The 26,833-nt window shown below is 42.4% G+C and overlaps 1 protein-coding gene across 1 annotated transcript in view; it reads right to left on the minus strand.

The window, feature by feature from the left end:
* Window positions 1-26,833, minus strand: part of RHEB (Ras homolog, mTORC1 binding) — a 55,898-nt gene that overhangs the window by 17,652 nt on the left and 11,413 nt on the right. Inside the window, exons 2-4 of the mRNA XM_024193279.2 lie at window positions 19,453-19,524; window positions 8,847-8,914; window positions 1,238-1,320 (exon numbers count right to left, since the gene is read on the minus strand). Of these exons, the coding sequence (XP_024049047.1) occupies window positions 1,238-1,320; window positions 8,847-8,914; window positions 19,453-19,524 (223 nt within the window). The remainder of the gene's footprint in view (window positions 1-1,237; window positions 1,321-8,846; window positions 8,915-19,452; window positions 19,525-26,833) is intronic.

Consider the following 26,833-nt stretch of genomic DNA (forward strand, 5'->3'; position numbering starts at 1 on the left):
TATTTTTACATTGCTAACTCTTCCTCTTTTACTGATATGCAGATGCTGTACATGGTAACTTTAAAAAGAAATCCTGCCGCTAAAACCCACCAAATTTATAGAAATAAGACAATGTAGGGGTCCAAAAAAGGAAGGGGATTAATAGAATATGGTGCCAATGACTGTACAAAAACCTAATAAAGAGGTTAATGTGCTTCTTACCAGTAGAGAGATTACCTAGAAGAAAGCCGGGCCCTCAAGCCAAAAAGGACCTTAAGTCAAACTCTGAAATCTGAATAGCTATTCTGAGAAACTATTTTACAGTAAGACATGTCCTTCAAAACTGCAAATAAAAAAGCAGCCTACAAGCCAAATTCATACACACTGTCAATTGCCCAGAAGCTCATAGCACTGAACAGGCAATTTCTACCAGTCAACTGGACAGGTGAGCAAGGCAGAAAAATCCCACAAAGAAGAATCAGCTCTATTTGAGTGCAAGGATACAGCTACCCTACAGAGCTTGCAGCTGCGTCACTGTGGCACTGCTAACGCGGACACTTTAAGCAGACAGGAGAGCGCTCTCCCATCAGCTTACTTACTCCAGCCCCTGCGAGCGGCGGTAATTATGTCGACAGGAGCAGCTCTCCCACTGACGTAGTGCTATCAACTCTGGCGTTTATGTCGATGTAACTTACATTGCTTGGGGGGCGGGTGGGGGGGAGGCGAGATTTATTCACCCCACTGAGTGACAAACTATGCCAAAATAAGCTGTAGTATAGACACAGCCTAAGTTTATATGGCTAAGAGGAAAGAGAACCAACAATATGGTTCTTATGTTCACGGGATTTCTGACCCAAGGAGAAAAGTCAGAAAACATGTAGCGCCATTACTATTCTAGGTCATGTTTCAGTTTATTTATGCCTCTTTGTACTCACATACCACAATGAGGAGCACTAGGAATACTTACGCTTGATCATCTTTTTACTCAAAGTTCATAACCAATACACTTGAATATGGATTCTATCTTTACGTGTCCCCAACCACTGTAGTTTGCAAGCTGCTTAGGTACAGTAAAGATTATCAAATGCTATTGTGAGGAGAATTGTTATTCCCATTTTACTGATGGGAAATGGAGGCAGAGATTAAAGAATTGTGAGGGCATACAGGGAGTCTGTGGCAGAGCCAGGGATTGAAGCCACATGAATCTCAGATCAGTAGCTTAATCATAATTAATATATACACAGAAGAACTCTATTACCTTTTTATTGATGTGACTGAATAAACGAGAATGTAGCCATTAATGTCTATGGAGTATGTCTGAGGAAATATGGAGTATTCATCCTGTGGAAGGAAAATGATATTTTAAAAAATGGTTATTGCCACAAGAGTCAGAATCTTAGTGACAGCAGATCACCAGCAGTTTAAAACACTGACCGTATTTATAAGACATGAATTGCAAGAACACCATTTGTAAAGATTTAAAACAATGTCAATACAGGTGAATCAGACTCCATGGCAGCCATCATGGTGGAGGCTGCCTGTTCCTTAAGGATTACATAGGGATGTTCAGAAAAAGTCAAGCAAGCTAGGGGTAAGAAGCTGTAGATTCCCCTCCCCCCCCCCCCCACACACACAATATATGCTAAACAAAAACAAAGAATTTCAAAATTTCCCACAAAATGAAATTAAGATTGTTTCTTATACTGTAAACTAAAATTTAAGATAAATCATTAATATCAAAACATTTTACTTCAAAAAGTGTCAGAATGGAATGCTTTGATATCAAGATGCTTAGTTTCATGTATTTTCCCTACCGCCCCTCCCCCCCACTCAACATTTCTAAAAAATAGACATCTTGGAAAATTTTTGACCACCTCTAAATTCTATATAGATTTTGTTCTGATGCTAGATTTAAAAAGTTTAGTTTGAGACCACTTCATCTCTTGTCAGTCAATCCAATTGCTCAAACTGTTCACTTTCACATGTCACCAGCCTATATTACGCAGGAGAACCTTCCTTCCCCCTTTCCTAATGAGCAAGTGGGAAAGGACCCTTATCTAGTCCTCCCCCACCTTCACAACTTTCTAGCAAGGTGAAGCTAGACAGAACTTGTCTTCTCTTGTGCTTCATATTCAGCTCTAATGTGCGGCAAAGCCCCACTACTGCTCAAATATCAGATAAGTGTGCAACTTGGTTACTGACTGTAAAGTAAATGACTTGGATCACTTTTATAGCATGTGCAAGAAACAGATGGTGGATGTGCAAACTAAGCATTAGATAGTACTTGGCATTCCACAGGATTTCTATCAATTGGAATAGCTTTGGTAACAATTATCCCCCAACCTCTAGTACCTCTTAACCAAGGCTCTTGTTTTCACAGTACTCCCATCAACCCATCATTTCACTCCCTCCAGCTTTACAGGTTTCAGTATCAAATCCTGTGCTGTACTGAGATGGTTGTTATCTCAACCCTTTCTAATTCACACTTTCACAACTGTCTGCTTGGCTGTTATTTGCTTGTTAGAGATGTTTTTTGGTATGTGAAGTCCATTAATGGCTATTATCCAGGATGGGTAAGGAATGGTGTCCCTAGGTTTTGTCAGAGAGTGGAGATGAATGGCAGGAGAGAGATCACTTGATCATTACCTGTTAGGTTCACTCTCTCTGGGGCACTTGGCATTGGCCACTGTTGGCAGACGGCATACTGGGTTGGATGGACCTTTGATCTGACCCAGTATGGCCATTCTTATGTTGGAATTATACAATTAACATTTAAGAAGTTTGCCAACTAACAACATAATGTGGCCCAGTAATTAGAGATTCACACAAACTACCAAAAGTAGTTATTCCTATAATCTTTGCTATGTTATATGTATCCATTTAAGCAGCCCCCATGGTCTATTGGGAAAGTAAACAAAACTGAGCAAAGCTTGTTCTAATGCATTTACAATGTTTTTCAACATCTACCCACAAGATCTCTCCCCTCCAATCCACTGAAGCCAACAAAGAAAACAAAGAATCCATGGGAAAGATAGATTTAAAAATAACCACTAATGAGACAATGCTATTTTAATTAAGAATTAGTTTCAACTGTGTGATACTGAAATTGAACCTCAACCTTGAGAATGAACTCTGTTTAAGGTTGTGTTGGCTGGGGAATTGGTTGAGTTATGGTATTCTTTTTAGACTGAATTAAAGTTCTTGGGAAGGCGGGGTTCTGATTTCTGCGAACATTACAATTTGCAAGAGAAGGAAAGGTAGCTACCCAGCTCCTGACACAAATGACCAAAAATCATGATATTTGGTCCACTAGCCTGCAGTATACAGTTCAACACCACACCAAAGACAGCAAGGCGTGAGAAAGCGCCATTTGGCCAACATAGCATATGAGGAACTCAAAAATATTAGCACCAAAAGAAAGTTACTCACCCTGTGCAGTAACTGTGGTTCTTTGAGATGTCTCCCCCTATGGGTGCTACACTCTAGGTGCACTAACACTCCCTGCACCTTTGATTGGAGATTTCTCATAGCAGTCTCTGTTCAGCCCGCATGTGCGTGTTAGTCAGTCTCATGCCCTGAGCTGTTATGTAGTACTGTGCGGGAATACTGCCCTCAGTTCCTTCTCTACTGCAAAGTCCCATGGCAGAGAACTCTGAAGCAGAGGGGGAGGACAGGTAGAGGAGCATTCATAGGGACACATCTTAAAGAACCACAGTTACTGCACAGGGTGAGTAACTATTTCTTCTTCCAGTAGCGTCCCTATCAGTGCTCCACTCAAGGTGACTACCGAGTACTGCCTCTAAGGTGGAGGGGGTTTCGGAGTCAAGTCCAGTAGAAAGGAAAGCATAGCTGATCCAAACACAGTATCAGAGGCAGAATCATGAGTTACTGCATAGAGTTTGGTGAATGTATACACAGAATCGTGAGTCATAGGACTGGAAGAGACCTTGAGAAGTCTTTTAGTCCAGTCCCTCCACTCAAGGCAGGACTGAGTATTATCTAGATCAGTGGTTCACTACCTATTTACCATTGTGGGCCACATATGCAGCTCTCCATGAGTTATGTGGGCTGCATCCACACAATATACATACCTGTATGGCTCTGAGGGTGTCACATGGGCTGCAGCTGAGTGCTGATTGGGCCACAAGCAGTTCATGGGTTGAGAACCACTGATCGAGACCATTCCTGATAGGGGTTCATCACTGGAGATTTTTTAAGAGTAGGTTAGACAGATTCTACAACCTCCCTAGGCAATTTATTTCAGTGCTTAACCACTCTGACAGAAAGTTTTTCCCTAATGTCCAACCTAAACCTCCCTTGCTGCAATTTAAGCCCACTGCTTCTTATCCTATCTTCAAAGGTTAAGAACACTTATTTTCCCTCCTCCTTGTAACAACCTTTTATGTACTTGAAAAGGTATGTCCCCTCTCAGTCTTCCCTTTTCTAGACTAAACAAACCTAATTTTTTCAATCTTCCCTCATGTGTCATGTTTTCTAGACCTTTCATCATTTTTGTTGCCCTTTTCTGGACTTTCTCCAATTTGTCCACATCTTTCCTGAAATGTGTCACCCAGAACTGGACACAATACTCCAGCTGAGACCTAATCAGCACAGAGTAGAGCGGAAGAATTACTTCTCGTGTCTTACTTACAACTCCTGCTAATACATCCCAGAATGATGTTTGCTTTTTTTGCAGCAGCGTTACACTGTTGACTCATTTAGTTTCTGGTCCACTATGACCCCCAGATCCCTTTCCGCAGTACTCCTTCCTAGGCAGTCATTTCCCATTTTGTATGTGTGCAACTGATTGTTCCTTCCTAAGTGGAGCACTTTGCATTTGTCCTTATTGATTTTCATCCTATTTACTTCAGACCATTTCTTCAGTTTGTCCAGATCATTTTGAATTTTAATCCTACCCTCCAAAGCACTTGCAAATGCGCTCAGCTTGGTATTATCTGGAAATTTTATAAGTGTACTCTCTTTGCCATTATCTAAATCATTGATGACAATATTGAACAGAACCAGACCCAGAACTGATCCCTGCAGGACCCCACTTGATATACTCTTTCAGCTGGACTATGAACCTGATAATTATTCTCTGGGAACAGTTTTCCCAACCAGTTATGCTCCCAACTTTAGTAGCTCCATCTAGGTTGTATTTCCCTAGCTTGTTTATGAATATAGATGCCCAAGTAGCAGCTTTACAGATTTCAATAATCGGCACATTTTTGAGAAAGGCCCTAGAAGTGGCAATAAACCCTTGTAGAATGGATGCTTATAACCAAAAGTGGTTGAATGTTGCAAGACTGGTAACAAGAGTTAATGCAGCCTGATAGCCACTTGGAAAATCTCTGGTGAGAGACTGCCGACCCTTTTGACCTATCTGCTAGTGAACAATTAATTTGTCAGTCTCTGACTGTCTTTGTTCTGTCTAGATAGAAGGCCAGAGCTCGCCTGACATCTTGGGCGTGCAACAGTGCATCCTGGCGATGTAAATTCGCTTTGGGGTGGAAGCCAGGCATGTGAATGGGCTGATTGAGATGCAACTCGGAAAAAACCTTAGGTAAGAATTTGGGGTGGGGCCGCATGACCTTATCCTTAAAACACACGGGGGGAGGGGGGGGGAGCGCATGATATCTGGGCCTCTATTTCTCAATGTGTCGCGCTTATGTAATGGCTATCAGGAATGCTGTCTTCACTGACAAATGGAGCAGTGAACAGGTAGCCAAAGGCTCAAAGGGCAGTCCTGTGAGGCATTTGAGGACCAGAATAAGGTCCCATATTGGAGCAGGATGTTGGATTGGTGGTTTCCCAGTCCTCTAAGAAATCTCACTGTGGTCAGATAGGCAAAGATAGAATAAACCTTTATTGGGGGTGGAAAGCCGTGACGGTTGCCAGGTGGACCTGTATAGAGCTCAACTGATAGACCCGAGGTTTTCAGAGTTAGGGCACATTCCAGTATATCTGTAAGTGACGTGGTCATTGGTGGAATCTGTCTACAGTCATAGACAAATTGTGTCCATTTTTGAGAATATGGGTAACAAGTAGATTGTTTCTTGCTGTGTAATAGTACTCTAAGTCTTTGAGCAGGCTGTCTCTAATCCTGTGAGCCATCGATCAACTATGCTCTAAATGTTTCATCCCAATCTCGTGATGCTTCATCTTCCTGCCCTCTTGGGAAAGATTGGGAGCAGCATGGAGAGTAATCTGAGAGCAAACAGCTGTATCAGGTAAGGAAACTGCATTTGCCTGGGCCAGGTTGGAACTATTAGAATGACTCTGGCTCGGTCTTTATTTTGAGCATAGCTTTGGCTCTCAAGGGAGTTGGTAGGAATGCATACAGTAGGGTTGATGACCAATGAAGGTGAAAAGCATCCCTCAAGGAATGGTGATCCAGTCCGCCCCTTGAGCCAAAATGGGTGCATTTCTTGTTTGACTCTGTGGCAAATAAGTCTGAGGGGTGCCCCATTGACGGAATATGTGGTGTAATATGTTCGGGTCTATTTCCCACTTGTGGTCTTGGAAGAAGTGTCTGCTGAGTGCATCTGCAGTCACATTCTGAATCCCTGGGAAATAGGTCACTATGATGGTGATCTGGTTGTATGCACCAGTGCCAAAGCCTGACAGCCTCAGTGCAGAGGGAAGGAGATCTTGCTCCTCTTGAGCAGTTGATGTAAAACATGCAGGATATATTGTCTGTCATGATCTTTATGTGTTTCCACCTGATTAGTGGTAGGAATTGGAGACAGGCATATCTGACTGCTCGAGTTCCAGGAGATTGATGTGTAGCACCGTTTCTTGTGACAACCACCTGCCCTGAATCACGTAAGTGTCTAAATGTGCTCCCACCCTAGCAAAGAGGCATTTGTCGTTATGACAGTTTGGCGAAGATGTTTAAATGGAACTGCTCTGCACATGCTGTGATGGTCTTTCTAGTCAAGGCATTGTTTTATGAAGGTAGTTATGAGCAGAAGCATATTTAGACTGGTGGGTGAATAGACCTTTCTAAGCCACCCTTGAAGGCATGGCATTCAAAGCCTGGCATGTTCTGTAACGAAGACAGTGGCTGCCATTTGTCCCAGTAATTGAATGCAGTTCCTGACCAGGGCTTGGGGGCTGAGTTGAATTGTTTTTGCTATGTTGGAAAGAGCCACAAACCTGTGCAGAGGAAGGTAGGCTCTTGCTGTCACTAGATCAAGATGTGCCCTTATGAACTCTAAGTTTTCCACAGGGGTCAAGATAGTTTTTTTGTACGTTCAGTTGTAGGCCCTATTCAAGGAAGGGGTCTATGGCCTCAGAAGTTGCCCGAGACAGTTCCAAGAAGTGGCCTTTCAGCACCCAGTCATCCAAGTAAGGGGAAGCGAAGATATCTTTTCTGCAGCGCTTCACTGCTACCACAGACAACCTTCGAAAAGGCCCTCAGTCTGGATGATAGGCCGAAGGGGAGCACTCTGTATTGAAAGTGGTCATGGCTAACAATAAAACTGGGGAATCGTTTGTGAGGTGGGTGGGTAGCGAGGTGGAAATATGCATCTTGAAGGTCAAGGGCTGAGAATCAATCTCCTTGCTCTAGTTATGGAATCATCACTGCAAACATCACCATTTTGAATTTCTGTCCCTTCACACAGGTGTTGAGTAAATAGCCTCAGGTCTAGGATGGATCTCCAACCTCAATTCTGTTTTGGCACCAGGAAGTACCTTGAATAAAACCCCTTCCCTCTGTGCTGCACAGGGACTGGTTCTAGAGACACACACTTACCATTGGGAGCAATTTCTTGATGAAGAAATTGTGTAACACTGCTCATGCTGCAGTGAAACCCTACCACACATAGGAGTGACAGAACTATGAGTGAGTGATATTAGTGCCTATAGTGGAGATGTCACACAATAAAAAGGCAAAAGGCAGACTCTCCGTAATCTTGCCCTGAATTTAAATCCTTAGAAATACAAAAGCATGTATATACATACAAGGCCATGGGATTAAATGAGAATCATGCATACACACATGCTTGAGCATTTCTTTATGGAAGCTAAATTTTGCAGAGTCCCTAACATCATCAAGCTAAATGACTGTGCCATAGACCATTTATGTTCAAAACCTCCTGGAACATTCCCTACATCTCTGAGACCGTGTGCACAAGCAACCCACCTACTCTCTGGGATTTAACAAAATGTAGAAGTCTACTTTAATTGCAGGATCCAGCATATTGGTCTATGTCCACTAGGCATTCATTCATGAGCACCACAGAAATATGAATGTCAGTGATTATCACCACAGGTTACAAATAAAATCACGCCCACCTTCATTTTGGTTATGCATAGCCTATGGCAGTTGGTTCTTGGAGTCTGCAATAACAGGTTCTATCAGATTAGCCCTTCTGTATTAAATGAATGCAAACAAGAATGCTAAGAGGCATTACTAGCACATTACATTAAAAGACACATTAAATTTTACTATGACTCATCGACGTAACCTTATTTCTTGTATGTTGTTTGATGTAGCCAAAGTCACTTTCCAAACACTAGTTTAAAAACAAAAACAAACACCACCACTACAGTACACTGCTTTAGCAATGTTTAATAGCCCCTATTAACTCCAAACAATCTGAACACATTTCTACTAATTTTGGGGAACTAGACTACTTGACAGTATCACGTTGGAAGTTAATTCAATTACTGCTAAATTAGCAAATATTAGTTTAGTGCTGTAAGTGAACTATAAAGGCCTTCAGACCCCCTTTATTCAAATATATCCATTGTGGTGTTTTGCTCAACACAGGACAATATCAACTTAATCCTACAGGAGTAGCAGTAACACATGTAGCCTTCATTTTGAAGGAATGGTTCAGACAACAAAGATCACTTACTTGGCCAGCTGTGTCTACTAGCTGAAGATGATATTCTTGCCCATTTACTGTGATCAGTTTTGTAAAAGCTAGAGGAAACAAGAGAAATGCACTTCAGAATTAAAACTGAATAGCTTTATACTCAAGGTCTACTGAGATCAGACCAGAAATTAGTGGAGAGAACTCTAGTGGAACAATCTGAAGTTTAAGTTTTTAAAGCAGGAGTCAAAGACTAAATTGGGGTGCTCTGTATACAGTTAGTATATTGCATACACCGAACATTAATGTTAATTAATTTAAATTTTCTGAAAATTGGAATTGCGCACACTGGATGTGCAATTTCTCGTAAGTGTTATTTCTTTACATTTAAAGCACTTTAAGACTGTAGACTTTTCAAATAGATAAAAACTAGTGGTCAAATTGTAGACCTAATTGGATTTTCACATTAAGAATTACCTGAATGCAAGTCAACGTCAAAGTTAGTTAAGATGTAACATGGGGTCTTCAGTTTCAAAACCATTCTCTAAATCCAGTTTTCCTGATCTAAATACTCACGATGAAGCAAAACACCAAGAACTTTTTAGCACAATGGAATTAAAAACAGTGATTTATTGTGAACAAACTGTGCGCACAGGACCACTGAAATTCTGATTTGAGGCTGTCACACCACTACTTTTAACTTGCTGCAGTTATCGCAGCACATTCAGTTCTTAATCAGGAAGTACATTCAGTACTATTAGAGGAAATCAAAACACTATTTATCTTACTATATTTCAAGAAATGCCAACGCACATTATAAGCAGAGGATTATCTGGAAGCCACAACTCAATTTTTTTTGCTTTTGTGGGTGTATATTAGCATAGTAATGTTATATTAAGTGTAATATAAGCTAGTTGCCTCCAGTATTTTACTACCACATTCATGCTGAGAACATAAGGAGCCAATTTCAAAGCCTTTTGTTTTGGCCCAGGTGGTTAGTCTTTGTACTTTCCAAATGTACACCCTAGCTTTAAACACTCTTGATATGCCTCTAGGGTTATTACAATGTTATGGACTGAAATTTTGACTTAGGTCCTCTAGTGTTTAAAGCAGCATAGATGTCCTGAAAGGATGAAAGTCACAAACAAACAGCACCTTAACATTAACTATTTTAGTGCTGAATGTTTTAGCAAGAACATTAAGCTGATGTGCTAATCACACATTTTCTGACTTACCTCCCAGTGGACAAATGTTTTGGCAGTCCAAAACTTCTAGCTTCCCAGTTGACAATCTCCACAATGCAGTCTCTCTCCCTCGGCCAATATAAACTTTTGCAGTGCATTGAAGGTGATAACTTTCAGTATTAATGTTTGTGCTTTCCCTTAAACTAAACAATGAATACTGCAAAGGCTCTATTTATTTTTGTGTTTTGTTAGACTTGGAGGTTTATCTATCCATAGCTACTGCAGAATTGCCAATAAGGGTACTGGACAGCTGAAGAATCTAAGCACCCTATTGAGGAATTTAGGTCAAGTAGTTAGTATATGACATAAAACCCTGTTCACACTAACTAATCCCACTAGGTAACCTCCAAATGCATAGCATAGTATGTGTATTGTAGAGATTGGGGCATGGATGAGGGCTAACTGGACAAAGCCTCAACCAGCTAAGAAATAATGGTAGATATGGCCTCTGATAAAGGGCACATGTCTGCCTTTTGACATGTCTATAATTGGAGGTATCTGTCTGGATAAGTTACTGGTGTGCGTCTCAATAAGCTTATACTATGCTATCTTTTGGAATGAAGAACTCCACGTTAAAAAATTATAGCAGTTCTATTCTTGCTCTATATGAGAAAGTATTAGGGTGTTGATGAAAACACACTACTACCTCAAAAAGTGTTAATGAGCAAAGTCACAATTTGCAAGGTTCTTGGGTCAAGTTAGTAAGATGGAAAAACAAGCCTTTTAGACAAAATGGCCACATTAACACAAATATTTAAGAGGTCCAGAAACTGTAAGGGGATAGTACTACTACCTACCATATCAAAGCTCTGACCAGTCAAATGACTCCAAATGTTAGAACTTCTCCATACGTGCTGTTACATAGTTCAAAGGGTAAAAACTGATGGCATCTCTTTTGGGCGTGTTCTAGAAACCCAACATGCATGCTAAATGAAGAAATGTTCATCACTACTAAAAGGCAATGGTAACAAGACTAAGAAGGGAAACATGCAGTGGAGGAGTTACTAAGTATCAGGAGGCACCTAAATTATAATGCTACAAGCTTCACTACTACTAATGGCAATCTGCTTCACCCTGACTGGCAATTATGCAGTGCCTTTGGATAGATAAACCTTCACAGGTCTAACAAAACATGAAAATGAATAATAGAGCCTTTGCAGTATTCATTGTTTAGTTTAAGGGAAAGCACAAACATTAATATTCAACGTTTATATTGGCAGAGGAAGAGACTGCATTGTGGAGGCTGTCAAGGGGGAAGCTAGAAGTTTTCGTAGCTGGTAAGGGACTCCCAACGCTTTTGGCCAGTGGGAGGCAGATCAGGAACTGTGATGAGCACATCAACTCTATTTTCTTGCTTGAGCATTCAGCACTGAAATAGCATGTCCATAATGCATACTATTCCTTTGCTCACACACTTGTTCTTAACAGTACTTTAGGTTGCTCTTGTGGTCAAGACTCTAAAACGGAAGATACAGGTCTGTTGCATCTTACACTGGGGTTACGTTCCGCAGTCAGCGCGTAAAGCGAAACTCGCGTACAGTCAAAATTACATTGAGTGTAATGGCGGGTGGAATCACCCGCACTACAAGTACAGTATTAAAATTGTTATTTTTCTCTTTGTATTTGTTTTTGCCGATTGCATAAAGCTGAAATCACGCATGTTAAATGCGCTTAAGATGTGACAGACCTGTATTCAGACTTAGTTACATTAGATTATTTACAACAAAGCTTTCACTTTATATCTCCTCAATCCTTCAGGTTGGGAAGAAGGACAAGGATTTTTGGGCATTTAGTCTTTCGGCTTCCAGACAAATTAACTGTCATCTCAACACAGGTGAGAGATGTGGTGGCAACACAAGCAAGAGAAGACTGACAGGCAATAGAATTTATATGAGCTGCTGACACATTAGTGCGCATTTGGGGGTATCTTAGTCCTTTTTGTACTGTTACGGTCTGTGCCATTGAATGCATACATTCAAATGGTTTTAAAGCTCAGCAGGATTATCCTTGAGTGGAGATACAAAAGACAACGGCAAACTATCCCCACAAAGGTACCGGGCTGTTAATTCTTAAAAAGAGAAGCTGCCTCTCCAAAGTTGAGCTATTACTTCTGCACCCCTTCCTTGAATTTTATCTATTCTTCATTCATGCTCCCAAACCCTTTGTTTCTGCCTTTCTAGGCTTTGGCCAAGATATTTTCTACTACACTCCCCACAAAGGCAGAACAGAGCTATCCTTAGACAGGCACCCTCAGAGCCATTTGTTGCTGCTCTTTCAGATGGCTTGAGATGACCCTGGTGACCAACATGAACCACATCTTCTCCCCATAGGTGCAGTGTGCTGTCTCCATGTCATTCAGACCAGTATGCATGGCAAGCAAAAAACGAATTTAGCTCTTAACTGAGGTGCTTTTGATAAACCAAATCAGTCTACTTGTGCCCTACTTACTCCTATTTTGGAAAGCCTCTGGTTCCTCCCCCCCTTGTGACACCTTCACACAGAATTGTGTGCACTCTGCTCCTTCTGAACAAGCAATTTGCATGCAGTAGTCTCTACCTGTCTAAACAGTTGAAATCCTAGTCACTCTTTCTTCCTCAGGGCCCAGCAGGAGCAACACTAATCTAAAGCAACACTGGTGCTTGGGAGAAGGCAGGAAAGGGTAATATCATCTCCACTTTCTCCTCAAGCACCACTGCTCCAACATTAGTCTTATTACGACACAGAAGGAGCCGAGAAATTTACCAGAATAACAGCCTTACTCTTTGTTTTTTACCAATACAATCAGGCTCAGCTGCTTAGAGTTATCTACTTGCCTTGACAGTATAAATATGCAAAAAAATTCAAGGCACATTAATTGCATCACTGCACACCTCCCAAATCCATTTAAATTCTTACACCGAGGTACTTTACCACAGCAGTTACAGGCTGGAGGGAACCTCAACAGGTCATCAAGTTCAGCCACCTGTGCTGAGGCAGGACCAAGTAAACCTCCACTATTCCTCACAGGTGTTTATCCAACCTGTTTTTAAAAGCCTCCAATGGTGGGAATTCCACAACCTCCTTTGGAAGACGATTCCAGAGTTTAGCTATCCTTACAGTTACGAAGTTTTTCCTAATATCTAATCTACATCTCCCTTGCTGCAGATTAAGCCTGTTACTTCTTGTCCTACCTTCAGTGGACATGGAGAACAATTAATCACTGTCCTCTTTATAACAGTCCCTAAAATATTTGAAGGCTGTATCAGGTCCCCTCCCTCTCAGTCTTATTTTCTGAGGACAAAACATGCCCAGTTTTATTCAACCTTTTTTCATAGGTCAGTTTTTCTAAACCTTTTATTTTTTGTTGCTCTCCTCTGGACTCTCTCCAATTTATCTATATCTTTCTTAAAGTGTGGTGCCCAGTACTGGACAGTACTCCAGCTGAAGCCTCACTAGTGCCAAGTAAAACCAGACAAGTACCCCCCCCCCCCCCCCCACACACACACCTTATTTACAACATTCCTGTTAATACATCCCAGAAGGATATCAGCCTTTCACACAACTGCATCACATTGTTGACTTATTCAATTTGTGATCCACTGTAACCTCCAGATCTTTTCCCACAGTACTATTTCTACCCAATTATTCCCCATATTTTGTAATTGTGCTTTTAATTTTTTCTTAATTGTGGCACTTGTCTTTACCAAATTTCATCTTGTTATTTCAGACCAATTCTTTAATTTGTCAAGGTCATTTTGAATTCTACTTCTATCCTACAAAGTGCAATCACCCCCGTTTGGTGTCATCTGCAAAATTTTATATGCATACCTCGCCACTCCATTATCCAAGTCATTAACTGAAATACCAGCTAGCACTCGTACCAGACCCAGGACTAGGTTTACCCTCCCTGTTGGACAACAAACCATTGATAACTACTCTGGGTACGGTCTTTCAATCAGTTATGCATCCATCTTAAAGTAATTTCCTCTAGACCACATTTCCCTAGCTTCGTGATGAGAATGTCCTGTGGGACTGTCAAAAGCCTTACTAAAAATAAAGATATATCACATCTACTGCTCTCCCCCCGCTCACAATCTACTGGGTTATTAACCCTGTCAAAAAATTAGGTTGATTTGGCACAATTTGTTCTTGATACATCCATGCTGGCTATTTCTTATAACTCTATCCTCGAGGTGCATACAAATTGACTGTTAAATAATTTGTTCCAGTATTTTTCCAGGTATTGACATTAAGCTGATTGGCCCAGGTCCTCTTTGTTCCCCTTTTAAAGATAGGTGTTATGTTTGCCTGTCTCCAGTCTTATGGAGGACAGGTAAGGTCCCAAGAGTTCTCAAAGATAATTGCTAAAGGTTCCACAATTGCTTCAGCTAGCTTCTTAAGTACCTGAGGATGAATTTCCTCAAGCCCTGCTAACCTGAATATATTGAACACATCATATTTTCTTTAACTTGTTCTTTCCCTATTTTGGCTTGAGTTCCTTCCCCCATGTTGTTAATATTAATTGCGTTGGGTATCTGGTTACCATTAACCTTTTTAGTGAAGATTGAAGCAAAACAGGCATTAACATTTCCGCCTTCTTGATGTCATCAGTTATTAGCTCTCCTTCCCCACTATATAGACCTACACATAGAGGAACTACACTTTCCTTCATCTTTCTCTTGCTCCTAGTGTATTTAAAGAATCTCTTATTGCCTTTTAAGTCTCTTGCTAGGTGTAACTCATTTCATGTTTTAGCTTTTCTGATTGTCCCTACCCGCTTGTCAATAAAAAGGGAAGAACTAAAGATCTATGCTTACCAAGTCAATGTGAGATAATTTGATAAAATTTCACATCCACTTCTGGGGGGGGGGGGGGGGGGAAGGAAAAAAAACGAGTTCCACATTTTAAAAGGGCAAACTGATGGGATGAATTGTGTCTTGTGTCCTAAGAGCAACCTGACTTTATAGTTTGTTACGCAGCTTTATTAAGAGCTCTCATTAATGGTTAAATACATTTTCAAAACTAAACTACAGCTCTGTGCCTAAGTAAGTCAGCATTTGAATTAAAAGCAAAGTTTGGGAGAAATTTTAAAAAGACTAGACTCATGAGAGCACTAAATTTGAAGTAGCATTAAAAAAGCCTCAGAAGTTGAACTGTTTTGTATATGGCATTTGGCAAAGGTGAATCATTCCAAAGTCCTGATACAGGAATGTGTAGTACAAGAATACCTTAAGTTGTTAAATGTAAAGAAACTGAAGGTAAGAAGTTACTGCAAACAGAGATATCTAGAGGGCAATAAAAGCTATATTGTTTCTTTAGCTTACATTTCATTTACTTCTGTGACATTACAGCAGAGATTCTGGCACTAGATTCAGGTCAAACGTTTTATAGTTTGTTACTAAACATTCTGGAGAAATGCGAACCCTCCCCCAGCCACAGCATTTGAATTCACCCACCACTTTAGCCACTATTTTTCACTGCAGACCTGAGACTACATCATAGGTTCTGAAGGAACAGAAAAACAGAACAGCTTTCATGTTTCCCACTGTCTTGTGCTTCTCACTTAAACAGAGCATGCAATGAGAGATCTTCAAAATAAGATTTAGTGATCAGAAATGCATATTCAAGAATTTCCATTTTCAAACAGTTTAGATAGTAATGCAAATACACTGCCTTTTAAGAAGTTTAATCAGTAACTGACAAGACAAGAGGACAGATTTGAGACACTAGTCTGGTCACCAAAAAAATTGTTTTGAGATTTGTCAGGTTTTTTACTAGATCACTAATAAAAGGAAAATATCTTAACTGAAGCTTTTCTAAGACACTCAATCTACAGCCTTAGCTCCAGAGGACAAGACAGAACTACTTCTCTTAAAGGTTTGGGCCTTCAGGGCAATAGCAGCCGTCCACTGTATGCTACCAGAGTAAGACCACGACCACCTTCTCAACATACTAGTCAGTTTACACTTTGAGAGCTTTGCATCTCACACATGGCCCATTAGAGACTGATACATAGGATACATACTTTAAAGAGAAAAAACCTCAAAAAAAGCTACCTTCACACCAAAGAAAGGAGGGGGACAGAAGAGAAATTCCTGAAAATTGTTTCTCAGGAGAAAATATTTACAAGGCAAGAACTTCTCTAAAAAAGGCATCTTTGCAGAATTCAGGAGTAACAGTAAAGCTAACACCAACTAGTGGGCTTTGACATGGCCTCCCAGTTTGTGGTCAACCATGCCATAGCATAGTGAGATTCAGACAGTCCTCTTGATAACAGCATTGTCCATCAAATTGGTGTCAAATAAAACAGTTGGCTGGACTTTAAGGGATTTAGTGCGCTCCAAAAGAACCTTGAAGACCCTTTAATACCTAGCATATAGAGAAAAGATTTAGTGAGTGAGGTTGAGAACCGGAAAAGTATGTTGGCAGTTTCACAGACTCGGTAAGTCTAAGGAACATCAAATAACTGACTCCCTACAACCATATCCAGTGGAAGCTTAGTAAGAAGGTGGGTCATGAAGGTCTGAAACTCACTTGGTCCACAAGCCTCTCTCACTGCCAACAGGCTAGAGGCCCTCCATGTAAGACTTTAGCTCACAGGAACAAAACTGTTCAAAAGCTTTCAAGCAGTTTTGTCAGGGCCACAATATCTGACAACTTTCTCTTTTACTGGGAGAAGGTTTAGAAGTGTCAAGCCCCGCATGAACCTGACAACAAACTGCAGAGATGGGTTACCTTTCACTAGTTCATATTACACCATGCAGCATCCTGACATAGCTTTGGGGAGTTAAGTTCTTTGAGTTTAACCTGAAGATTAACTAGTCAAGCAGTTTGTGTGGAGCAAGTAAAGGGGGGGTCATGCACACCTGTTTACGTTATCCCACAGTTCTTTTCCCTCTTAGAATTGTAGGCCTTCCCTCCCCTCTTACCGCACCCCCCACCCCAAGATGCCAGAAGCACATGAGCCACGTTTTGGAAACACTACACCTATAGATCTGTTAGAAATAAAACTGGTGAGTTGGTTAGAAGGAGATGCGAGGTTCAGAGACAATCAGATACTGACCTGAGAGACTCAAGCCTGATGGGATTGGCTTTGGCTCTCTGCAGAGTTGACTGTGCTACACTGGCCCAGATATGTACAGTTATTCAGTTCAAACCTTTGAGCTTTGCTATTAATTTAGCTACCAGAGGAACTAGTGGAAAGGCATAAAGGTGCCTCCTTCTCTAGCGTGAAATGGAGAAAGTGTCCCTTGCTTTTACAGCCTTCTCTAGATGGCACTGGCAGAGGACAAGTAGCCTCCTGGTCCATTTAATGGTGAAGAATCTTGTGTTCCTCACCTGGGGAAGATCCAGCCTGCTTCCCAATCCAGAAGCCACTTGTGAATTCAGTCTATAATAGTATTCTTCTCTACGAAGTACACACCGATTACATATGGTTTTGTAGAAAAGCCTACTCCAATGCCTAGAAGGAGTGCCAACACAGTATGTTTGACAGCATTGCTACCAGGTGCTATGATAAGTCAATTCTCAGGGAGGATAGGTCAATCAATTGCTATTAGACAAGATGGTCAGGGACGCAATCCTATGCCCTGGGTATTCCTAAGCCTCTGACAAGAAGAAGCTGGAACTGGATGACAAAGGGTGATCAGTCAGTAATTGCCCTGTTCTATTCATTCCCTCTGAAGCATCTGGCACCGGCCCCTGTCGGAAGTAAGGATACTGGTCAAGGTGGACCATTAGTCTGACCCAGTTTGGCCATTCTTATGTTTTTAATTTAAAAAAAAAAAAAAAGCCTATTCTGTGAGATTTTGTTTTTCCATCTTTTATGTTGCCAATTTTAATTGGCCATCTTAATCATGTGGTGGGAGTTTTTCCAAAATAAGTTACTGACAGAGTGCCAATTAGCAGAAGCAAGTCTCTAGAAATTTAGGACTTGCCTACTGTTGGAGTAACTATTTGTTAAGTTTCCAAGTGCAGAGAAACCCTCAATGATTTAAACAGATCTGACTGGAAGGAAAGAGATTTATGAGAAAGAATATCTGATACAACATCCCTGGATCTCTGCAGAAGAGCTGGAGCAGAGTAAGTGAAGCACAGATACTGTAAGAAGGTAGCATTTATTATCACCAGGGTGGAATTCAATGGACAGTAAGGACCCTGCTACTGCTGTTCTTAAGGATTAAAAAAAAAAACTCAGTCCTGTACTAAGGAGCTAAGATGCTAGAACAGGGGTGGGCAAACTTTTTGGCCTGAGGGCCACATTGGGGTTCCAAAACTGTATGGAGGGTGGGTAGGGAAGGCTGTGCCTCCCCAAACAGCCTGGCACCCTCCCCCTATCTGCCCCGACTGTCCCCCTCAGAATCCCCCACCCATCCAACCCCTCCTACTCCTTGTCCCCTGACTGCCCCCTCCCAAGACCCCCTGCCCCTAACTGCCCCACCGGGACCCCACCCCCATCCAACCCCCCCTGCTCACTGTCCCCTGACTGCCCCCGACCCCTATCCACACCCCCGTCCCCTGACCACCCCATCCAATTGCTCCCTGACTGCCCCCGCCCGGACGGACCTCCTGCCCCTTACCCAACCCCGCCCCGTTACCATGCTGCTCAGAGCAACATGTCTGGCAGCCGCGCCGCCTGGCCGGAGCCAACCACGCCGCTGCGCTGCCTGGCAGGAGCTCGCAGCCCCGCCGCCCAGAGCACTAGGGGCACAGCGAGCTGAGGCTGCGGGGGTGGGGGAGGACAGCAGGGGAGGGGCCGGGGGCTAGCCTCCCTGGCTGGGAGCTCAAAGGCCGGGCAGGATGGTCCCGCGGGCCACCGTAGTTTGCCCACCTCTGTGCTAGAATGAGAAACTTGCACAGATGTATATTTGGAGAAAAAGACCCCTTACAGTATTATGCTAGTGCATGGACACCTGAAAGCGAATGGACTAGAAATTAGTGTTTAAACTAAAATTTTCTATTATCCAAACAGAAGTGCAGAGAACAAACAGCATAACTAAAAGCAAACTGGATGAATTTTGGGGACTTTAACACACTGATATATTTATCAAGACATACCAATGAAGTTACAATTCATAAGAGAGAGTAACATGATTAATGAGTACAAAGTTCCTATCAGAAGACAAACACCAGGATATATTTTAAATCAGATTTTAGTATTGTTTTCTTGCATTGTGTGTTTGAAGTCAAACCAGAGATACTATCTTGTTCCTTTTGCATATTACAAGTTGTAATATATGCAAAGCAGCTTTCTATCAAACACTGTTACTCTGTTCAGTGCATGTTAAGGTTCAGTATTAAAATGAAAATCCTCATATGGATGCTGATTCCATGTGAAAAGCCTTTTTTGGGATTATGCAAAAAGGACAAGTTTAATTTATAGGGAAGCGCTTGGAAAGCAGTTTCAATTACCTAAAGATACTTACTGTTTTCTATGGTTGGATCATATGAATCAACAAACTGGCCTTCCACAAACTGAATAGTCAATGAAGATTTCCCTATAAAGGAAGCAAAAAAATATTCATTTAAATCCAAATTTAAATGCCACTGTACAGAAATATACTCCAGTGAGTTAATTAAGCCATTAGAGCGAGAATCTGCTACCAGGTACAAAGTGATATTACAATAATCAAAGTTTAATGTGTTTTATGAAATAAGCGTACAAACCTGTGATGGCTTAAACCCTAGCTACAGTTGGCTACTGAACCCTGCTACTGAAAGTACCAGTTCAATAGCCTGTTCTCAATCAGTACTGAAAATGATGTAAGAACTAGCACAGACAGGTCTGACAAGCTGTTTTCAGCAAGGGTTCTGTTTCCTAGCATAGTCAGAGCACCCACTCCAGTTTATAGTATAGGAAACCAATTTCTATTCCAAGTGGTGTTGATTAACATGTACTGTGATGTAAGTACCCACAAGACAAAGTGGCATTTTCATACTTAATTATAAAGACAAGCGCTATGCAAGAGAGAACAGGAACTTTACATTAAGAAAAAAGGGAAGGGAGCAAGATGCTAAATAATGGCAATAATGAAAATCATTGCAGTGTCAGGATTAAAGACTGTTCCACACAGAAGTTTAAGGGCAAAGTCAGTCACCTGATCCACGCAGGCATTCTATCACCTATACAGTATTGGGAGTGGTGAACAGTTACATTTACCAGCTTGGAACACTAGAGAATGGCTGTGCCAAATCAGATTACGACATTTTTATTAAAAGGCATTCATCCAATCTGTAGTAATTTAAAGACTAAAACCACTATACTATAGTTAAAACTTTCTTAATTGTTTCACTCTAAGAGACATTTAACCCTCTGCCCTCATCAGAAAAAAGTTAAGATGACTTTAGGATCCAAATTTGACTTTCAAGTCATATCAGTGAGAAACCTAGAATTTCACATTCCATTAACCTCGATTAAGAACAGCCTGTCTCCACATCTTTCATGATTAATCCAGGGGCCTGTAATTTAAAAACAGTTATATGTCCAGCCCTTTATAGTTCTGCAAAATTATACTGTTAAACTGATGCAAGAATGTCTGCCCAATTCTGAAAACAGGTTGAAATCAGTGAGAAGTATGAACTGTCCTATTCATCTCAATGATATGACAAAGACTAAGAAGGATACATTTAAGAACTTGCTCACATTTAACTGGTTTTAAAAGTCATGGTTCAGCAGTAAAGCTCAGTGGCAAGTAATTCAATTTGTGTCTACCCAGCAACTTTTCTGTCATCACAACCATATTTGTGTGCTTACACCTTGAGAAGACAAGCATACAGAGCACAATGAGGGGCAGTGCATCCCAGTATGTCCTACTTCAAAGAGCTGGGAAGGAGAACTGGACAACCAATTTCACACAGATAACTGCGGTCCAGGATGCACTGCAAAAAAGTGTGTGCTCAACCACATTATAGGAAGACAAATGAGCTAGACTAGGCCTCTGACAGGGGTCAATCACTGTTGGCCGCTACAGTAAGCCATATGACATTTACAAGCAATATCCAGAGAGTTTCTGCACTACGGAAATTGGAGAAGCATTTGACAATCTGTCCCAATCACTCCTTGTTCCCTGTAGGACTGCCACAAAAGTTGGAGGGCAGCATTCATAATTGGCAGGAAATAGCATGCAACAACTATTAGAGGGCCAGGTTCACATTCTGTGCTGCACCTACTTCCCTCAAGTGTTAGAAAAGTTCTAGTATCACACTGAAGAGCTGACAGAAATCCGCACCAATGGAGGGTTTTCTTTAAAATTTCAATCTAATAGTATATATATTTATCAAGTCTACTTAAAAATGTAAGCTGAAGTCTTTTCATGGGCAAGACAAATTTCCTATTCAACAGCTAATCCTTCCTAAAGCTGTGAAGAAAATCCTGATTCTTACACAGTTTAAGTATTAGAACAGTCAACTCTTACATGGGAGGGGCACCGTGATCTCAGGTCTTTGCAAATTAAAGCCTTGCAAATACACAATTAGACAAGTGACTTCATTTTAATTTAGTCTGACAAAATTCAGCTTTTGAAGTGATTCACATGGTCACAATTTAAGATGAAACTTGGACAACTACTGAAGATTGGACTTGTTTTGTCCAGTTACGTCTTAACTAGAGGCTAAGGAATTTTGCTAACTGCTCATATTAACCAGGATTCTCAAGCTCTCAGGATTCTGAGCAATATTTTCCCCAGCATTAATTTCCATGTACCACAACATGCTTCTTTTCAGAGATTACTGGATGATGCCTGATTTGATAAGGGCTGTTTTAGAAAGGCACAACATATGTTCTCCCATCCCCAGGCCCAAGTTTATCACCTCAGCCCTACCAGAACCAGGTGTTTGAGCAGTGCAGTGTGCTACAAGATGTAGCATTTACTGAGAAGCCTGGTCATCTGGTTACAGACTCTGCATGTTATGTTTCACCATCACACAATCTGTGAGATTTAGACAGTACTTTTAAGCAGAGAGATTGCCATCATTTTACTATTGTGAAGCAAGCATTTGGAAGCACCGGTGAACTTACAGCACCATTTCCAATGCAGTGACTCGCCTACATGCAGGAATTTGCCAGATCCTATTTCAACATGTTTACCAACACACTACAACATAATCCTACAAAGATTGCTAAGTGTTAGATATTTTTGGACCTGGACATTAGCGTTTTTTTGCTCCTTTGTAACCCATGTTGGTGTACTGGGGAAAGACGCTTCCAAACAGTTTCAGTGCTATCAAAATTGTTTTAGTAGAATGTGGTATTGCAAAAAGGGGCCTCAGGTCCCATTAACAACCAGAAGGCAAGATCTTAGCTAAGCTCAGAGTCAGGAACACTTGTTGTCATAAAGCCATATTAAGCTATTAGATCTAGTGCTGTCAAGACCTAATTTCTCAAAGAGACTACATTTGAGCCAAAAGAAGAGATGCTACAAGAGGTCTCTCACTTCAGGGCCTTCCAGTTAAAAAATAGCCTGTATCCATCATAAGCTTACTGTTTGCGAGGCAAAAATAAGCCTGTATGCAGTTCAGCTGTAGTTGTCTCTTCACTACTTCCAGTAAGTCACACCAGTTTACTCAAGCTATAAAGATAAGCCACTGCACCATCCAAGAAGTCATATCGGAATTTCTAAAGAAAAGAGTTCAGGCTAAATCAAGCACCATGTCCTACTACAACCGACCTAAGAATAAAACAGATCTTCAGCTCACACATTTAAAATGAACTGATATTATATACAGCAAGTAGTATTTTAAGTGACCACTCAAGGGAGTAGAAATAACTCAACTGAGATTGTATCCAAATGAAGATGGAGCAGAGTTGTACTAAAATACACCTGGAATACTTTGGTGTTTTCAGATAGGATGCTCAAACATGGTATTACGTGGGTTAGATTTACATATATGCAGCAGGCTTGGAAATCAGATGGACCTTCGTTCTGCTCAGTATAGCACACCTTAGAATGGTTCTCTTTGCTGTATAGGATAGCATACTGAAGTAGTATTCTTGAAGCGATTCAAAACTGCAAAGAGCCAGGAACTGCACAGACAAAGCCAACATGCTTGGTTTTAAGAGAAGAGTTGGCCAACTGCAGGAACAGTCAGTATGACATTGATCAGTTAAGGGCATCTGCAACAATTTAGCTATCTGGAATAACAGCTACTTTTGAAAATGAGAGGATGGAAAACATCCAGCTTTTCCAATGCAACTGAAAATTTTGCCTACAACAGCACTGCTAGTATGACCATCTTGTCCAAGAAATACTATAAAATGAGCGTATAAAATAACTAGGTGGATGCACATTTAAGAATGAGAGTTAAGATTTCTAAGAATAGAAGGCAATGCTAAAATTTAACGTTCGCCTGTACTACAAAAATCTACTTGAATTATTTCCCTCCTCTCCCTCGGAAAGAGTACCGACGAGAAAACAGATAGGAAGAACCAAAAAACTCAATAGTTGTGTTCCACAGTACACCTCCCAAAACCTTGCAAATGCAAAAAATTAAGCGTGTGATGAGAACCCATTTGATAATTATTCCTGGTCAGTGCTGTAGAGGATGTTACACAGGGATAATGGCCAAATGTAAGATTGGATAGAACTTCCCTCTGGAATATTATGAGTGTATGTAAGTATGGAGCACTATATAGTTAATCAAAGCAGACTTAAAAAGGGCGTTTTAAAAGGTGGTGGACCTCAGTGTTTGGGGGGTTGAGGGGGGAGGAGGAGGAAGCTGTCCAGTCCCAGCTGCGCTCCAACTGTAGGAATTACTATACCTTCGGGCAGATATCAAGGGACATGATGGAAAGGGGCCATGACCGGGATGCACTGCAGGGTTAAAGTGAATGAGCTGCGGAATTCCTACTGCAAAGCGCTCAAGGCAAACCGCCGCTCCGGTGCTGCCCCCGCAACCTGCCGTTTCTACAAAGAGCTGGACGCAGTACTTGGGGGCGACCCCACCTCCACTCCAAAGACTACTATGGACACTTCAGAGCCCACTTCAACAAGATAGGAGGAGGAAAGCGGGAGCGAGGGTGCTGAGGAGGAGGGATGCATCCCAGCATCCCTAGATGCATGCAGCCTGGAGCTGTTTTCAAGCCAAGAGGAAGGTAGCCAGTCGCAATCGACAGTGCTTGGGGAAGGACAAATACCAGAGGAGGTGCCCGGTAAGTGGCTTTTATTTTGGGAAGGAAGTTGTTCGCTGCGGGCTCCTGGGCCAAGGAGGGTTAGGGCTGCATGCATGCATGCCTAAATGCGGAATAGGACGCTGATGTGCTCTCTCATGTCGCAGTAATCGGCCTCAGTGATCTCTTCAAAGGTCTCATACAGAAGCTGGGCAATCCACTTGCGCAGGTTCCTTGGCAGAGCTACTATGCTCCTTGTCCCAGTAAGGCTAACATGACTGCACCGCTGTGCTGTGAGGGGCGGGAGGACCATTACTGCACACAGGCAAGCGGCATATGGGCCAGAGCGGAAGCCGCATTGTAGAAGACGACATTCCCTTGCTTCCCAGGTCACCCTCAGCAGCGAGATATCTTTCAGGACGAACTCATCCTGTGGAAAATGTGGGGACAGTGTTCAGTATAGGGGCCCCCTGCAGCTGTTGGCTCTCCCCAAGGTACAGAACCCCAGAGGACAGTACAGACATGAAACAATCAGTCCCCCTTGCCCCTGTGCTTACTCACAATTTTGGGGCTCCTGGGAGTTATGTGCGCTCGCTTTGGGACTGGCAATTTCTGCTATTGTGCACACTGTGCTTGTCTTTAAGTATGGCCGAATCATTGCTCTGTCTGGTGTGAACAATGCTGCCTCCGTTAAGTGTTGCATTTTGGCTTTACAGATGCAACCTTGAGATCCCAGCTCTCCTTGTTATCAACAGACGAAAGACTCCAAAGAATCAGGAAGTGTCCGCGAAGAAGCAAAGAGGACATGCTGCATGAAGTCATGCAGCAGTCCCTTAATGAAAATCAAAAAGTGCAGGAGTGGCAGGAGAGTGAAAGGAGGGTCCGCCAGCAGAATGCAGATCACTGGCACCAAAGCACAGAGCGGCTGCTAAGCATCATGGAGCGCCAAGCGGACTTGATACAGGCGCTTGTAGCAGTGCAGGAGGAGCACTTCCGCGCCTGCCCTCCCCCCCGGCAGCTCTTGTCCCAAAACTCTTTCCCTTGTGCCCCCATGTCACCACCAACCCACTTTCCCCAACATCCAGGTTCTTATTGCCACCAGCTGCCTCCAACACCTATAGCTTCACCACCCAACCCTGCAAACTAGGACCCTTACCCACTGCACTCAACCCCCATCACCATGCATTTTAGCCAGCCTGAAGTGCAGCACTCATTGCACGGCACTCCAGACAGGAAGGCTGAGTACGATAACAGGACATAAGCAAATCTGTGATTGTCCTGCTCCCCACCCCATCCCCTTCCCTCGTCCCACACAGCACAGATGTGTCATGCCCTTTCTGTTTCCCAGATCGTTGTGTTTCTTTGCAATAAATGAATTTTTTGGCTTTAAAAACATTCTTTATTATTGCATTAAGTAAAAGATACCGTAGCCCAGGAAAGCAACAGGCACTGCAAGTCAGTGCATCATACATAGCAAACACAGATTCCTACCAACATTGGAACCACTACACTTCACTCCCATGCAGGGGACCAAACATTACTGGCGGCTTTCAGCCCCAAATTGCTCCCTCAAGGCATCCCTAATCCTTGCAGCCCCGCGCTGGGCCCCTCTAATAGCCGTGCTCTCTGGCTGTTCAAATTCAGCCTCCAAGTGTTGAACCTCTGAGGTCCATGCCTGAGTGAATCTTTCACCCTTTCACAAATGTTATGGAGGGTACAGGACAGATAACACCATGGGGATGTTGTCATCGGCCAGGTCCAGCTTCCCATACAGACAGTGCCAGCGGCCCTTTAAACAGCCAAAAGCACACTCCAGTCATTCTGCACCGACTCAGCCTGTTGAACCGCTCCTTGCTGCTGTCAAGGCTCCCTGTGTAGGGTTTCATGAGCCATGGCATTAAAGGGTAAGCGGGGTCTCCAAGAATCACAGTGGGCATTTCGACTTCCCCTATGGTGATCGTCTCGTCTGGGAAGAAAGTCCTGGCTTGCAACTTCCTGAAAAGGCCTGTGTTCCGAAAGATGCATGTGTCATGCACCTTTCCGCACCAGCCTGCATTAATGTCAATGGAACGGCCACGGTGATCCACAAGCTCCTGGAGAACCACAGAGAAATATCCCTTCCGATTTATGTACTCTGAGGCTAGGTGAGCTGGTGCCAGAATTGGAATATACGTCCCATTTATCGCCCTTCCGCAGTTAGGGAAACCCATTTGTGCAAAGCCAGTCACAATGTCATGCACATTACCCAGAGTCACGGTTCTTCTGAGCAGGATGCGATTAATGGCCCTGCAAACTTGCATCAACACAATTCCAACAGTCGACTTTCCCACTCCAAACTGGTTAGTGACCGATCGGTAGCTGCTGGAGTTGCCAGCTTCCAGATTGCAATAGCCACCTGCTTCTCCACTGACAGGGCAGCTCTCAATCTTGTGTCCTTGCGCCGCAGGGTGGGGGCGAGCTCAGCACACAATCCCATGAAAGTGGTTTTTCTCATCTGAAAGTTCTGCAGCCACTGCTGTCATAACAGACTTGCATGACAATGTGATCTCACCACTCGGTGCTTGTTTTCCGAGCCCAAAAGCAGCATTCCACTGTGGTGAGCATGTCTGTGAATGCCACAAGCAATTTCGTGTCGTATGCGTTCTGCGAGTCAACATCATCATCCGACTTCTCACTGTCAGTTTGTAGCTTAAGTAGTAACT

This window comes from Terrapene carolina, unplaced genomic scaffold, assembly GCF_002925995.2.
Source record: "Terrapene carolina triunguis isolate 2854851 unplaced genomic scaffold, T_m_triunguis-2.0 Scaffold111, whole genome shotgun sequence".
Classification (NCBI taxonomy): Eukaryota; Metazoa; Chordata; order Testudines; family Emydidae; genus Terrapene; species Terrapene triunguis.